Source organism: Neopsephotus bourkii, unplaced genomic scaffold, assembly GCF_033783945.1.
Source record: "Neopsephotus bourkii isolate Nb327-2 ecotype Australia unplaced genomic scaffold, CSIRO-AGI_Nbou_v1 NB_196, whole genome shotgun sequence".
Lineage (NCBI taxonomy): Eukaryota > Metazoa > Chordata > Aves > Psittaciformes > Psittacidae > Neopsephotus > Neopsephotus bourkii.
In genome coordinates, this window is record NW_026900709.1 from 13,425,497 (window position 1) to 13,438,198 (window position 12,702).

The 12,702-nt window shown below is 37.7% G+C and overlaps 1 protein-coding gene across 5 annotated transcripts in view; it reads right to left on the reverse strand.

Annotated features, from left to right (window-relative positions):
- PPIG (peptidylprolyl isomerase G) overlaps window positions 1-12,702 on the reverse strand; it is a 30,143-nt gene that overhangs the window by 14,498 nt on the left and 2,943 nt on the right. The window contains exons 2-10 of one of the 5 annotated variants that reach the window (XM_061343008.1): window positions 10,828-10,889; window positions 10,351-10,422; window positions 7,083-7,162; window positions 6,904-6,978; window positions 4,081-4,188; window positions 3,522-3,566; window positions 1,820-1,907; window positions 723-752; window positions 494-633 (exon numbers count right to left, since the gene is read on the reverse strand). In XM_061343008.1, coding sequence (XP_061198992.1) covers window positions 494-633; window positions 723-752; window positions 1,820-1,907; window positions 3,522-3,566; window positions 4,081-4,188; window positions 6,904-6,978; window positions 7,083-7,143 — 547 coding nt within the window. In that variant the 5' untranslated portion in view covers window positions 7,144-7,162; window positions 10,351-10,422; window positions 10,828-10,889. Of the gene's footprint in view, window positions 1-493; window positions 634-722; window positions 753-1,819; window positions 1,908-3,521; window positions 3,567-4,080; window positions 4,189-6,903; window positions 6,985-7,082; window positions 7,163-10,350; window positions 10,423-10,827; window positions 10,890-12,702 lie in introns of those variants that run through there. The other 4 variants (XM_061343025.1, XM_061343020.1, XM_061343002.1 and 1 more) reach the window with 4 other exon arrangements.

A 12,702-nucleotide genomic window follows, 5' to 3' on the forward strand; every position in this document is an offset into this window, starting at 1 on the left:
ATGGTACAGCAGGACATCCCTTCCAGAAAGGACAGGTACTGTTATAAACCTGTTTAAGAGTAGTTTACAATATTATTGAACTCATTCCAAGTTTCTTCCAGGCTTTACTAGTCTGCAGTACCTGTTCTGAAGATTTACCTAAAAGAAAATTGAAATAAGTTCAATACCTACAAAAATTCCAGCAGTTATTAAATAGTCAGACTGCCATCAACCTTAACGCAGCACCATTTTCTATGTGACATGTGCTTGCCAGCATTGTACTAAAATTTAGCTACTATAAGGAAATCCAAGGCAGGAGAAGCTTTTAAGAAAGCACGTAGGGTTGTGTCAATTAGGCTTTTTCGAAGACAAATTGTACTGCAAAATTCACCAACTGCCCCACCATCCATCACAAATAAGATTCTAAATATTTTTATAAGCAACCAACAGGGAAGAAAATGAGCAAAATTACCTCACAGCTTGCATCCATGTAAAATGTACAGTTCAACTTTACCTTTGGATTTTGGAATTAACTCTCCGCAACTCAGTATGCGTACTTCAGCATATGGTTTACTAGATGCATCTGTTTTCTGGTTTTCAATTTCTCTCACAACTTCTTGACCTGAGATGACTTGTCCAAAAACAACATGATGTCTGAAGAATTTAAACAACAGAATTCTTAGTACTTAATTTTTCCAAGGCAGCTCCCAAACAAACATAAGAAGGAGATAAGAGATATTTACCCATCTAAGTGAGGTGTAGGTTTAGTTGTTCTGTTGTTTCCATGTTTTTAAAGAGAAAAAACAAAGTCAGTATTAGTGGAAAGCAGTCACTATTTAAACCACGTCATATACACACGAAGGTGCAAGTTTGACTGAACTAACAAACCCAGTATATATTATCCTGTGCAGTTAAAAGTATTTAATGTTTTATACATTAAACTACCTGTTCAATTCATTATCACATTTTACTGCACAAAATGTGCACATAATTTTTTAGACAGCACCCTCATACAGGATAAGTATTCTATTTATTAAATGGTATAAATAAAACCAAGAACAGATAAAAATTAAGACAAATGCCTCAGAACAGGAAAACTGCAAATAACCTTGTATACATTAGAAAATAATCAGAAATCAAAGGAAAAAATAACTGCATGTACAGACTATTCAACTCTGAAGTAGAAGTGAATTTCTGTCAGCTTTCCCCAATATTAGCCCTAAGACATACCAATGTCAGCCATGGCAGAAGTAAAAAACTGGGTATAATTACAGTTAACGACCAGTCAGAAATCCCAAAATAATGGCCTAATGGCAAGTGACATCCACAACTCACCATTTAATTAAAGCATGAAATGTTGAGTAAAAGTGATTTGTTTCAAGACTGTTTTCTGTAAATAAATTAAAGAAGAGTCTACTGCAATGTATTTTAAGAATTCAAGTTTCAACTGCAAACGAGATTGCACTGGAGAGTTATTATGTGACCAAAAAACCCCAAAAAGCCCCCAGAGCTGTTCTGCCTTCTTCCAGACAACACGTACTAAAAGTGGTAAGAATTCTACAAGGAACTACCAGGCTTGCTTTATCGGCCAAGTTAGAACACAAGCTACTGAAAATTATCAAAAGGTCTTCTGCACTAAATAAGCACTAGACACAAAAGTGATAACAGTTGTCAGGTTCCCTAAACAGTGTATTAGGAAAATGTCTATTTCCATGCAACTCTGTGACAAAACATCAACTTTAGGTTTGCAAAGCATCTAGTCTTCAATATTTACAAGGATTACCTTTACAACTTACAAATGGCAAACCACACACACATTTCAGGACAGTGCAATACTTACATAAAGAACTGTGAGCCATTTGTATCTTTCCCTCGGTTGGCCATTGAAAGGAGAAATTCTTTGTTGTGCTTTACAGCAAAGCTTTCATCTGAAAAAGTGTTTTCAGTTACTTTAACTATACGATACATGCTTAGATAAATGCTAAGTATACTCATCCTTATTAATAAGAAACCCCTCATCTTGAGGCAGTTCTGTTGTTTTATTATTTTTAATACACATTCATATCCAGTTTTATAACAATCCTAAACAGCTTCTGTTTGTCAGACACACATACAAACTTGCCATGTTGGCCATTAAGAAAATAACTTAACTTAATCAAATACTATTTCTGATAAGCAAATCACTGTAACAGTTCAGACTAAATTCTAATGAAACTGTGATATGTAATCACTATCTGCAGGAAACTATCCTGTCTCTCTCCTTTCCCAAAACAGCATAAAGGCTGCTTTGACAGAGGAAGTTGACTCAATACTGTGTAGGTACAGATGGCAGGAGCAAGCATTAACAAAGTACTAAAGAATACTACCTGTAAGGATATGGTTTCACAAAACACTGTATCACTGGAAGCAAAAGGGACAGTCCCACTCTCTCTTCAGTCACCTGTAGAATTGCTATCTGGCATAGCATTGTGTCAGTCTAATCCTATAGTGAGTTGGGTAAGGAATCTACAAAAGCAAAAACTCCCATGAACTGATTTTCATGCTGTGGCTGAGGTGACCAGCCAGCTTGCAAATGCCAGAATGTAGGTAGAGGTTTTGCTCCCTCTTCCATTTCCCCAAACCTAGCTAGTCATTTGTGCTGGTTCTGATGCTTGCCAAATCACTGAATTGGGGCCACTCACTAATATGAAAACAAATACTTTATTTTTTTCCTGCAATAGCCTTTGGGCATTTTAACAAGTTGAATCAGCTGAAAGCTTGATCTCAATGACAGTCAAGGCAAGGTAAGACCTCCTTCTTTTGGCAGCTGCAAACTGTTGATTCAACTCCACATCTGATACAAAATTGCAGCTTAGCCCTACTAAAATAGTGAATAATTCTTTTGTTTGTTTGCTGCAAGCTCAGGCAAAAACCAGCATTAAAAGAAAAATGGCAGGGATGAGGGAGGAATATAACCACTCCTGCTGGTGACAGCTGGCCACCACATGAGGTTAGGTCTAATATAAAAAACTGCTCCGCAAAGCACAGAGATGCTTCACTGTTCTGGACAAACACACTGAAGTGCAGAAGAGGTACTTCTGCAATACTGTCTGAAAAAAACCAACAGGACAGTGAGGAACCTGACAGCCTCTATAACTAATTCCTCCTGCGTTCAGGAAAGGAGGGGTTTATGCATTCTTTAAAATAAAGATTTGCAAGGAAACCTGATTCCATCATGCCTTTCTCCTTTCACTGGAAGAAAGGACAATCCCCAATTTTTATCTAGCTGCTCAAGACAAAAGTGTATGTTTGAAAACAGTTAAAAAAGGTGAATCTGGTAAAATGGGCAAGTAGAAAAGAGCTTGGTTTTAGTTTTTCTTTAATTAAAAGGTTCATATCTTAAAAGTAAAATAAAATAACCTAAACTGAACAGTCAAATGCCTCCATGACCAAATAAAATCTTAACAAAAACAATGCAGTTCAGGTTTACAGAACAGAGACTATAGGCTGTAAAGGTGATTGCTTGTAGTAACACCAAAATAGAGCAGACTGATAAAACTCACCTTCAAAAAAGCCACCATAGATGGATTCTCCTCCCCTGCCATTTCCTTGAAGAAGAAAAAAAAATAGCTACAACTTCAAGTACTGATTAAGAAAGTCAAGTTACGTGGGTCATCAAACAAAATACTAATCCGACTGCATCCAAGTCACTGACATTATCCTCCAAGACATGCAAAGACGACCCAAGACACATCTTTGCAGTCCCAAAGCAAACTCAAAAACCAAGAAGGCATTCTCCCCTGTATTCTGCTAGTCCCTCCTTTTTTTTTTCTCCAATTTCCCAGCAGCAGATATTTTATCCTCATATTTAAACCTTTAAATAGAGTACTTACTACTGAGCAATGAAATAACTGAGCAAAAGTGTGTGCGTGTGTGTGCACATGTGTAAATTTATACAAGTTTATTAGTTAATTTTTCATATAAAAGCTCTTATGAAGAAAAGAAGGGGAAAATAGAGGCTGAATCACAGAATAATTAATATAAGTAAATGGTGGCACACAGAATTCCTGCAACATCCTATCACACAAGCATTAAAATTTTCTTCAAAGATTCACATCATACCTTCACTGAAGTCACCTCCTTGGATCATAAAATCCTTCACAACCCTGTGAAATAGACAGCTTTTGTAATGCAATGGCTTTTGGGTGGATTTTCCTGTACCCTTTTCACCTGAAGGAAAAGAGGAGGAACAAAACCCAAAATTACTCTTGGTACCTGTAGAACTTCCACTACAAAAAAAGTGCTACTTAAGTAAGCACTTAATCAAAATCATCTACTAAGCTCTGAAAAATTAGCTTATGAAGAAGACACATACCTGCAATACCAATAAGAAACTAGCATTTAGGAAAGCAGAGCAGAAACTACCTTCTGTCTCTATGGTTACACCAGAAGAAATCCTTACTTATGTTAGTATACAACTCTGGTCTCTTCCATGCATATAGAATGAAATTAAACAGCTAGTTTAAGTTTAAGATAAATGACACTGCTCAGAAGCATTAAAGAAACACTCAGGCCTTCAGTTACAATATGGCATGTTTAAAGTACCATAAAAGCTCATAACAAAAACAAGAGCTAGGTGGAAGAGTAAGGAATCTCGTTTCCCACTTTCACTCATGATTACAACTTTCATCTCTCTTATGTCATCTCTGGTGCTCAAGACCTGTAAGGAGACTCTCTGCTCCAACTACTTTCTCTGCTACCCTAAATAGGTAAGGTCTCTGCTGAACTGGCAAGACAAATGGCTCATGGTGTGTTCTGTGAATGGCAGAGCCACCTCAAGGTAATAGCATGGCAGTCAGCGGTATATGTTGGAAGGAAAAGGATCTCTTCCTCTCAGTGCTGTCAAAGTGCTGTTTAGCTCTTGTATCTCTTGCTCTGAGCTATTAAAGTGGCAGTTATTGTGAAAGGCAGTTGCCTCTGAACTTATCTGTAACAGACTGGTGTCTCTATATGAATCTGACCAGCTAGAAAAAACTCTCCTGATAGAAACTTTGACAAATGTGAAGCTGTATCTGTTGACTACCTTGGCATATGCCTAACACAGGTACAGCAGGAAAACACAGAGCTGTTGAAAAGTACATGCCGTCTTAAAACAAGGATCAAAACTGCCTGAAAAAAACTGCATAAGGAAAACAAAATCAAAATTTGAATTAATCTGCTGCTAAATAAACCATCAGCCCATGTATTTTCCTCACTATTCTTAAATACATTAAAGCAGCAAAGTAGTTCAGCATGTGTTTGATTTTGCATGTGAGCAACTAAGTATGAACTTAGGAGTTGTCCTGGGTTTAGCAGTGGCAGTCATTTTTCTCTTTCTTGGTAGCTGGTGCAGGGCTGTGTTTTGACTTTCAGCTGGGAACAGAGCTGAAAAACACTGATGTTTTGGTTTGGCCAAGGACTTTGTGGGCCTCATGCTCTGCCAGGGAGGAGGGGAGCCGGGAGGAAGCAGAGACAGGACACCTGACCCAAACTGACCAAAGAGGTATTCCATACCACAGCACGTCATGCCCAGGATGTATTGGGAGTTAGCCGGAAGGGCTAAGTGGACTGCAGGGTTGGAGGAGGGATCGGTCGGTGCTTGGTCGGGCTGGGGGGAGCAAGCTATCGGTCGCCTGGTGATGGGGTGTTGTATTCTCTTCCCTTGTTATTTCATTTATCATTACTATTATTGATGGTAGCAGTAGTGATTTGTGTTATACCTTAGTTACTAAACTGTTCTTATCTCAACCCGTGGGAGTTGCATTCTTTCTGATTCTCCTCTCCGTCCCTCCAGGAGTAGGGGGAGGGCAAGAAAGGGGGGGGAGTGGGTAACAAGCTGTCTGGGTGGGGTAAAACCACGACAGGAGTTCACATCCAAAATGCTGTTGAAAGACTTCAAGTAAAAATTTAAAGCAGTAGCACCCTTATGCAATAAATCTGACTTTTGGGGAGCTCAAGAATGCCATGATCACATGGTAACATACTAGGAGATATGAGGAAGAACCACTTTAAGGTTCAAATTTGTTAACAAATTTTGATAATCTGAGTTTGTGCCATAAACCTCATGTCTGATCAGTTAATACCTACGTTCCTGCAGATACACATGGTGCGTTAACTACTGGTGTTCTAGCTAACTTGACATACAATTATGCACCCACACCTGATTCATATAATACTAGTACTGCTGAGTGATTTCAGTACTAACAGCTACAGAACCTTGACCTGAAAAACAGTAGAGCTGGAAGGAAAGGAAGCAGAAAATGCTAAAGACAAAACAAAAAGTATGTATGCTATCTGCATATTCACAGAATTATTCTTGCGATAATAAATGTAAGTGTTGCTAAACTGTCAGTATTTTCAACAAAAGCATGCAGTCCAGAGGACAGTAATTCTGTTTGGAAATGCTTTCAGGGTAGAATCTTCTCGGTATTATGCTCAAAAAAATAATTTGAACTTTAGTAGGAGTGAATATCACCAGTCTCCATCAACAAATTAAGGGGGGGCAATACTAATGAATACAACAAATACTGTCAAATACCTCAAAGGATCATAAGACTGAAAAGTAAATCTGCATGGTTGACCTCTTACTGGCTACCTTTCAAGACTGGATGATGTTATATAATGTGAACAGTAATATCTATGCTAGTAACAGAAAATCAGCTTACTGTGTCTGTATTTAAAGTTGATTAGTATATAGTCCCTGCAACATACTGAGCCAAAGCTACAACTGCTTTGATTCTACATCAGATGTATTTGAGAAATCAGACAAATCTCGAGAGATACCAAGAACCAATGTTTTATGGACTTATTCTGCATGTAAGAAAGTGTCAGAAAAATGTAACAGACATCAAACTAGCTAACATGGTATTATATTCAAAATTCCAAATAAATTTAAAATTTACAAACCCGTGCAAAGGCAGCGAAAATTTTCACATGTCTTTGGACACACATCTGAAAACAGTTCAAAGACCACTCTTCCAGCTAGAAAAAAAAAAGCCATATATTTTATGCAATTAAGTCTTGTATTATTCTTATGTATCTTGTATGAATTTCATGCTACTGAATGGATATTTTAATTTTCTTACCAGGTACATTGTTGATGGCTATGTCAAAAAAGCAACGAGGCCTCTGGACCTTTACTCCCATGGCTTCAAAAGTTTAAACGCTGCAAGTAAGAGAAATAAATTTAGTTCTTCCTTCTGTATAGGGAAACTGTGTAAAATCTTCTACATTGACTTACAAAGACAACAAAAACTGCAAAAAGCAAACCTTAAAAAAAAAAAAAGAGAGAGAGCAAACCTAAGTATTTTTAAAGGTTCAGAAAACATGAAGTATTCTAGGTCATTTCCATGTTTTGTAGACCCTAATCATAGAATCATAGAATAGTTATGGTTGGAAAGGACCTTAAGATCATCTAGTTCCAACCCTCCTGCCATGGGCAGGGACACCTCACACTAAACCATGTCACCCAAGGCCTCGTCCAACATGGCCTTGAACACTGCCAGGGATGGAGCATTCACAACCTCCCTGGGCAACCTATTCCAGTGCCTCACCACCCTAACAGGAAATAATTTCCTCCTTATATCCAATCTAATGAGTTACTTGGATTGTATTTGCTGCAATAGTATTAAACTTGAGTGCTGTACTTCAGATAAGGAAATACAAAACACAAAGATACTCTAAAATATGGGGATAATAAAGCCTGACATCTTGCTATCCAGACAGTATATGTAATCACCTAAGTTGCCTACTCCTGGAATTCTATATCCTAGATAAAATAAGCCCTAGAGAGGGGAAAAAAAAAAAGGGGGGGGGGAGGCACAACAAGAAACAACCCAGCATCTTTGAGACCAAGCAACTTTTTGCAATTGCCTGTTTTAAAAATACTAATTTGCAGTTTCTGTTAGGCTCAGTGTTAGTGGCTGAGGAGGCTGCCATCTCCACATGCCAACCCACCCCTCTGGTCAGGGTTTCCAGCTTCAGGTCAGGCCTCTTCTTCTCAGAAATACGTCAGCTGTTGCGGTCCACAACCCAGTTCAGTTCATCTCGGTTACTATTAATTACCTGGGCCATGAACTACAGCTGCTCAAGAGAGAACTTAAGGCTTGACTACAAGCACAAAAAGGTGAACAGGCCAGGATAGTGAACTTCAACTGTTGTAGGCAAGCAGCAACTGTACAAGTCAAGTAGGCATACTTTCAGAAATACCCAAACTTTTTCCACAAACAGAATGGTCTAAAAGTGGAAAATAACTTCTGATTGTTACAACTTGATAAACCACCAACATATTGTTATGTTAAGACTTAAGCATTCAACTTCTTAAGAATACATTTCCTGGATTCCTATCATTGCAATTATCAGGAGCTGCTCTAATTGAGAATGAAACCATTCTACATTTAAAAAATTTAAAAATACACTCTTCCAGCTACCATTGAGTGAAACTATTTTGGCTTTTTATTATTTCTTTTCCTCATCTGAGTCATCATTCCTGGAGGTATTTAAAAGATATGTAGACATGGTGCTTAAGGACATAGTTTAGCAGTGGACCTGACAATGTTAGGTTTATGGATTGATTCAGGGATCTTAAGGGTCTGCTAACTAAGTGATTCTATGATTCTTTATCAAGAATTTTAATGCAATTTCCCCTTTTCTTTGAGTATATACCTTTGGTTTTATGTAACAAACACTATCTTAATCCCGTTTGTATCTCTGACCTTCCACCATTATGCACAATCACACTTTTTTTTTTTTCCTTTTCTGAAGCCACATACTCTCTGAATTACTTCAGAGAGGGAAAAAATCCCCAATGACAGCAACAGGATCTGTAAGACTGGAGTGTCTCTTCCAGAAGTTGGAATATAATACATAAATTTTCAGTTCTAATTATTTTTATTGCCAGAAAACACTACTGAAATCTAGCTGACACACTGCATACATCTCTCCAAAAGCTTCACTCATAGCTATGTCACAGAACAGCCTCAGAAAATTCAATTGTCACCATCTGTCACTCTCATCTTGGGAACAAGAGACTGTAAGAAATCAAACGACAGCAGTGTAATCATGTTAGTCTATATTCTCTCACTTGTGCTCTGTGCCACTCCTAACATTTTGCCAAGATTACACAATGAAAAATCACAAGAACAATGCAGGACTGATTTAAGTTAAACACCACCCAGTAAACTAACTTCACGTGATTTTTAGCATGATGAGACTTTGCAAACACACAGAATCCCACTAGATATCTTTTTAGCTATGTAACTACATTAATTCATACAAGCCAGAGACTTACCAAAAGCACCAGGCTCAGTCTGCTCACTCCTCTCCCTGAATTACCTTTTCTCTTCTATTAGTATAACAAATTTTGAAGCCAGGCAGAGGAACAAATAGAGAAAACACATACAGCTGAGGACTTCATCGGGTTAGCAGAAGGCTGCCCAGCTCACCATTCTATACTGCACAGACTCTTAGGACAGCTCCAGGAAGGTGGCAGCATGGGCAAGGAAAGCAGATGAGAAAGGTGGGAGGGACCAAAGTGCCCACAGAACTGAGACCAGCCCAAAGGACAGCCACCAACTCACACTGTCAGCAGCAGAACAGACTGTACAGCTGCACAGATGGGCAGGGTTGTTTTTTTTTTTTTCCTAGGAAACCTCTCAGAATAAATGCTGCAATAAATAGTTTGCTGATAGAACTGACAGTTTTAACCAAACTGAGACATCTAAGAACCAGTAAGTAGTACCACAACTGATTGATCAATTGTACCCAAACTTTAGCCATTTAGATGTAGAGCTTGAGTGAGGAAGGATTTAATTACCACTTTACAGGCAATCTGCTTCAGAAACGTAGAGGTATGCCTTAACATTTATATACAGTATTTTAGCCAAAATAAATGAAACTATCTTTATATATCACACTATTTTTTTATTTCAAGCATTGATAATGACTAAAGCCAAACTGTAAAATAAATGTCAGTATACTTACGTCAGTCAATCTTTAACTCAGTTTTATGGAGAACTGGGTGTGAGAGAGAAGGAATAAATGAAGAAGTCTATCTGAATCCCTATTCTCACAACCTTTAGCTCAGTTTGATGTTTTTCTACCTCTCCCTTATCTCAAAAACATGAAACAAATCAAGTTTATTACATGTTCTAAATGTTACCTGCACTTTCCCTAAATCCTCCAATAAAATCCCTTGAGCACTGACTGCAATTGGTTCTAAATGACAGTTATGTCAAATGGTCAGTAGGAACACCCTGACTGGTCAAATACCAGGCCAAGTAAATATACCTAACTCTTGAGCTGACATTGCCTAGTAAGCCAGGCTAAAATATCAGTGATATTTAGCCTACCTACCTAAAAGTCAAATGAGTGTTTCTTTTTCAATATACTTGAACATCCTTTGCAAAGTTGTTACTTCGGACAGACCTGAAGTGTTACAGAAAACACTACAGAGCTACAAGTGATCCATAAACTATTAATTTCTATTCATGTAGCATTAAACACCAAATACAATCTTGTACATACTGATCATTTAAAACTTGTCTCTATTAAAAGCAAGTACATTTGGTATGAATGTTAAATACAGACCCAACAAAGATAAACAATTTGAAAATACCAAAAATAAGGTCAGAAAATTACAAGAAAAGCTCAATAATATTACATGTCTAGCACCAAGAGGGCCTACATGACTTTTCAAATTTGTTTTCAATTAGAATGTGGAGACTCTTAACCCACAATACTTTGCATTTTTTAATTGTGAACTTGGTGGAATTTTACCAGTGAAGGTAATATGATTTTAAACTCAACCCAAAAGATGCTTGCTATGCATACACACAAAAATGTGCTATGCAGGGCAATCCTGAGAAGTTGGCTCACTTCTTCCTTCCAAAACTCTAAGAAAGGACAATATATCAACCCAAGTACTATCCTGAAATGTTTAAGCCATCCATCATGCCCAACCACCTGCTGTTTGGAAAGCCTTCTTACTAAGTCTAAGTGGAAACTATGGGGAAAAAAAAAAAAAGGGGGGGGGGAGGGAAAAACTAAAACCCCAAACCAAAAAAAAAAAAAAAAACCAAAACAAAAAACTGAAACAACCAAAACACCAATTCAGTATATCTAACTAAAGATATAAAGCTGGGTTTATTTCTGAAAGTGGAATTCCAGTTCAGTTTACAGCATATTTGCGTTTATTGACAAATTCACCGACAATATTTAGTCTTTTCAGAAAAGCTGCATCCATAGCAGGAGCATCACTAGCTGTGTCCATGACGATTTGCATCCCTTCACACCACCATTAGCTTCATTACTTTGTTCAGATACTTGCAGGATAACTGGCCAATTCACAGCCAGGCTGCAGACAGCTGCTCTCCTTCAAAATAATCTGTACCAATGAAAAAAGATAACCATCCCAAACTGTTCACAGGCATCTCTCTGCCAGAGATCATCACTCAAATGTGTTGATGTGCTTAAAAATACATCTTGGGATATTTTTTTTTCCAAAGTCACCTGTGCTAGCAAGGATCTGGTAATAATCCTGTTTAATATAAACTAGCTTCTTTTAATTGAAAGGAGCTAAAGAGCCCAGATGCATACCAACTGAAGTATCAACATGTCATACTTCTCGCAAGAGCTGATGGTAAGCAGCAATACAGTAGTTATTTCCTAATTTTATGAGGGGAGGGAAAAAAAATTACTTGCAGCTATGCTGAACAGGCCATGGTACTACCTAGTTGGTTCAGTCCCTACACAGAACAATTATGGAACAAAGCTGTTTTCAGCAGGAAAAAAAACAATATACAGTGTCCTATTTCTTCACTTCTTTCTCTGTCATCACCAGCTCCCCCCTATTTTTAATTTCTTCTTGACCTTACATTTGTATTTGCTTCCTTCTATCAACTTACAATCTGCTCCACTGGTTTTCATTTAACATCCAAATGAAATCAACAATAAAGAGCACAAATTCACATTCTTACCATTTTGTTTTAGGCCATCTACAAACGCAGGGAGACAAAACTACATTGATCTACATTGCAAAGATAGCCATCTGGAATCTTCAGAAGTATATTTTAAAGCAAAACTGAGTACAGAAAATGAAAACGCACAAAGTGAATACTAAAAATATATCACATGAACTTAGGCTGTGGGGTTCCAGTCACTTGAAGCCAATATAAACATGAGCTGATACCAAAACGGAGGGCTCGTACATCCATGGGTTTGGCTTTCATGCAAACAGCCACCTAGCTGCAGAAAAACTACTCTTTCCTCCCTGCTCCAATAAAAGATTTGGCAGTAACGCACACCAGCTTACAGTGACAGTGGAGCCACAGAATAAAGACTAGAAATGAAGTTCTGATTGTGAAATGGAAGACATGAAATAGTTCCATTTCTATGTGGCAAGTTTTCAGACATGTTAGGATGATATAATAAAAGGTGAACAACAAAAATCCAACCAGCCCAACCTTCAATTTCCACCATTTCTTCCACATTTTCCCCAAACACCACTGTCTTTTCCTCCATGTTTCACTATCAGTATGATTTTTTGCAATTATTAACATGAATTTAGTCTTCTTGTATTAAAATACATAAGGAATGCACAGCCAGTTACAACATCTCAGTTGGGAGAATAACATTCAGCTGAGAAGGTGGTAACATTCTCTCAGACTATTTAAACAGAAACGCAGGTTCCTACTAGATCAGGCACAC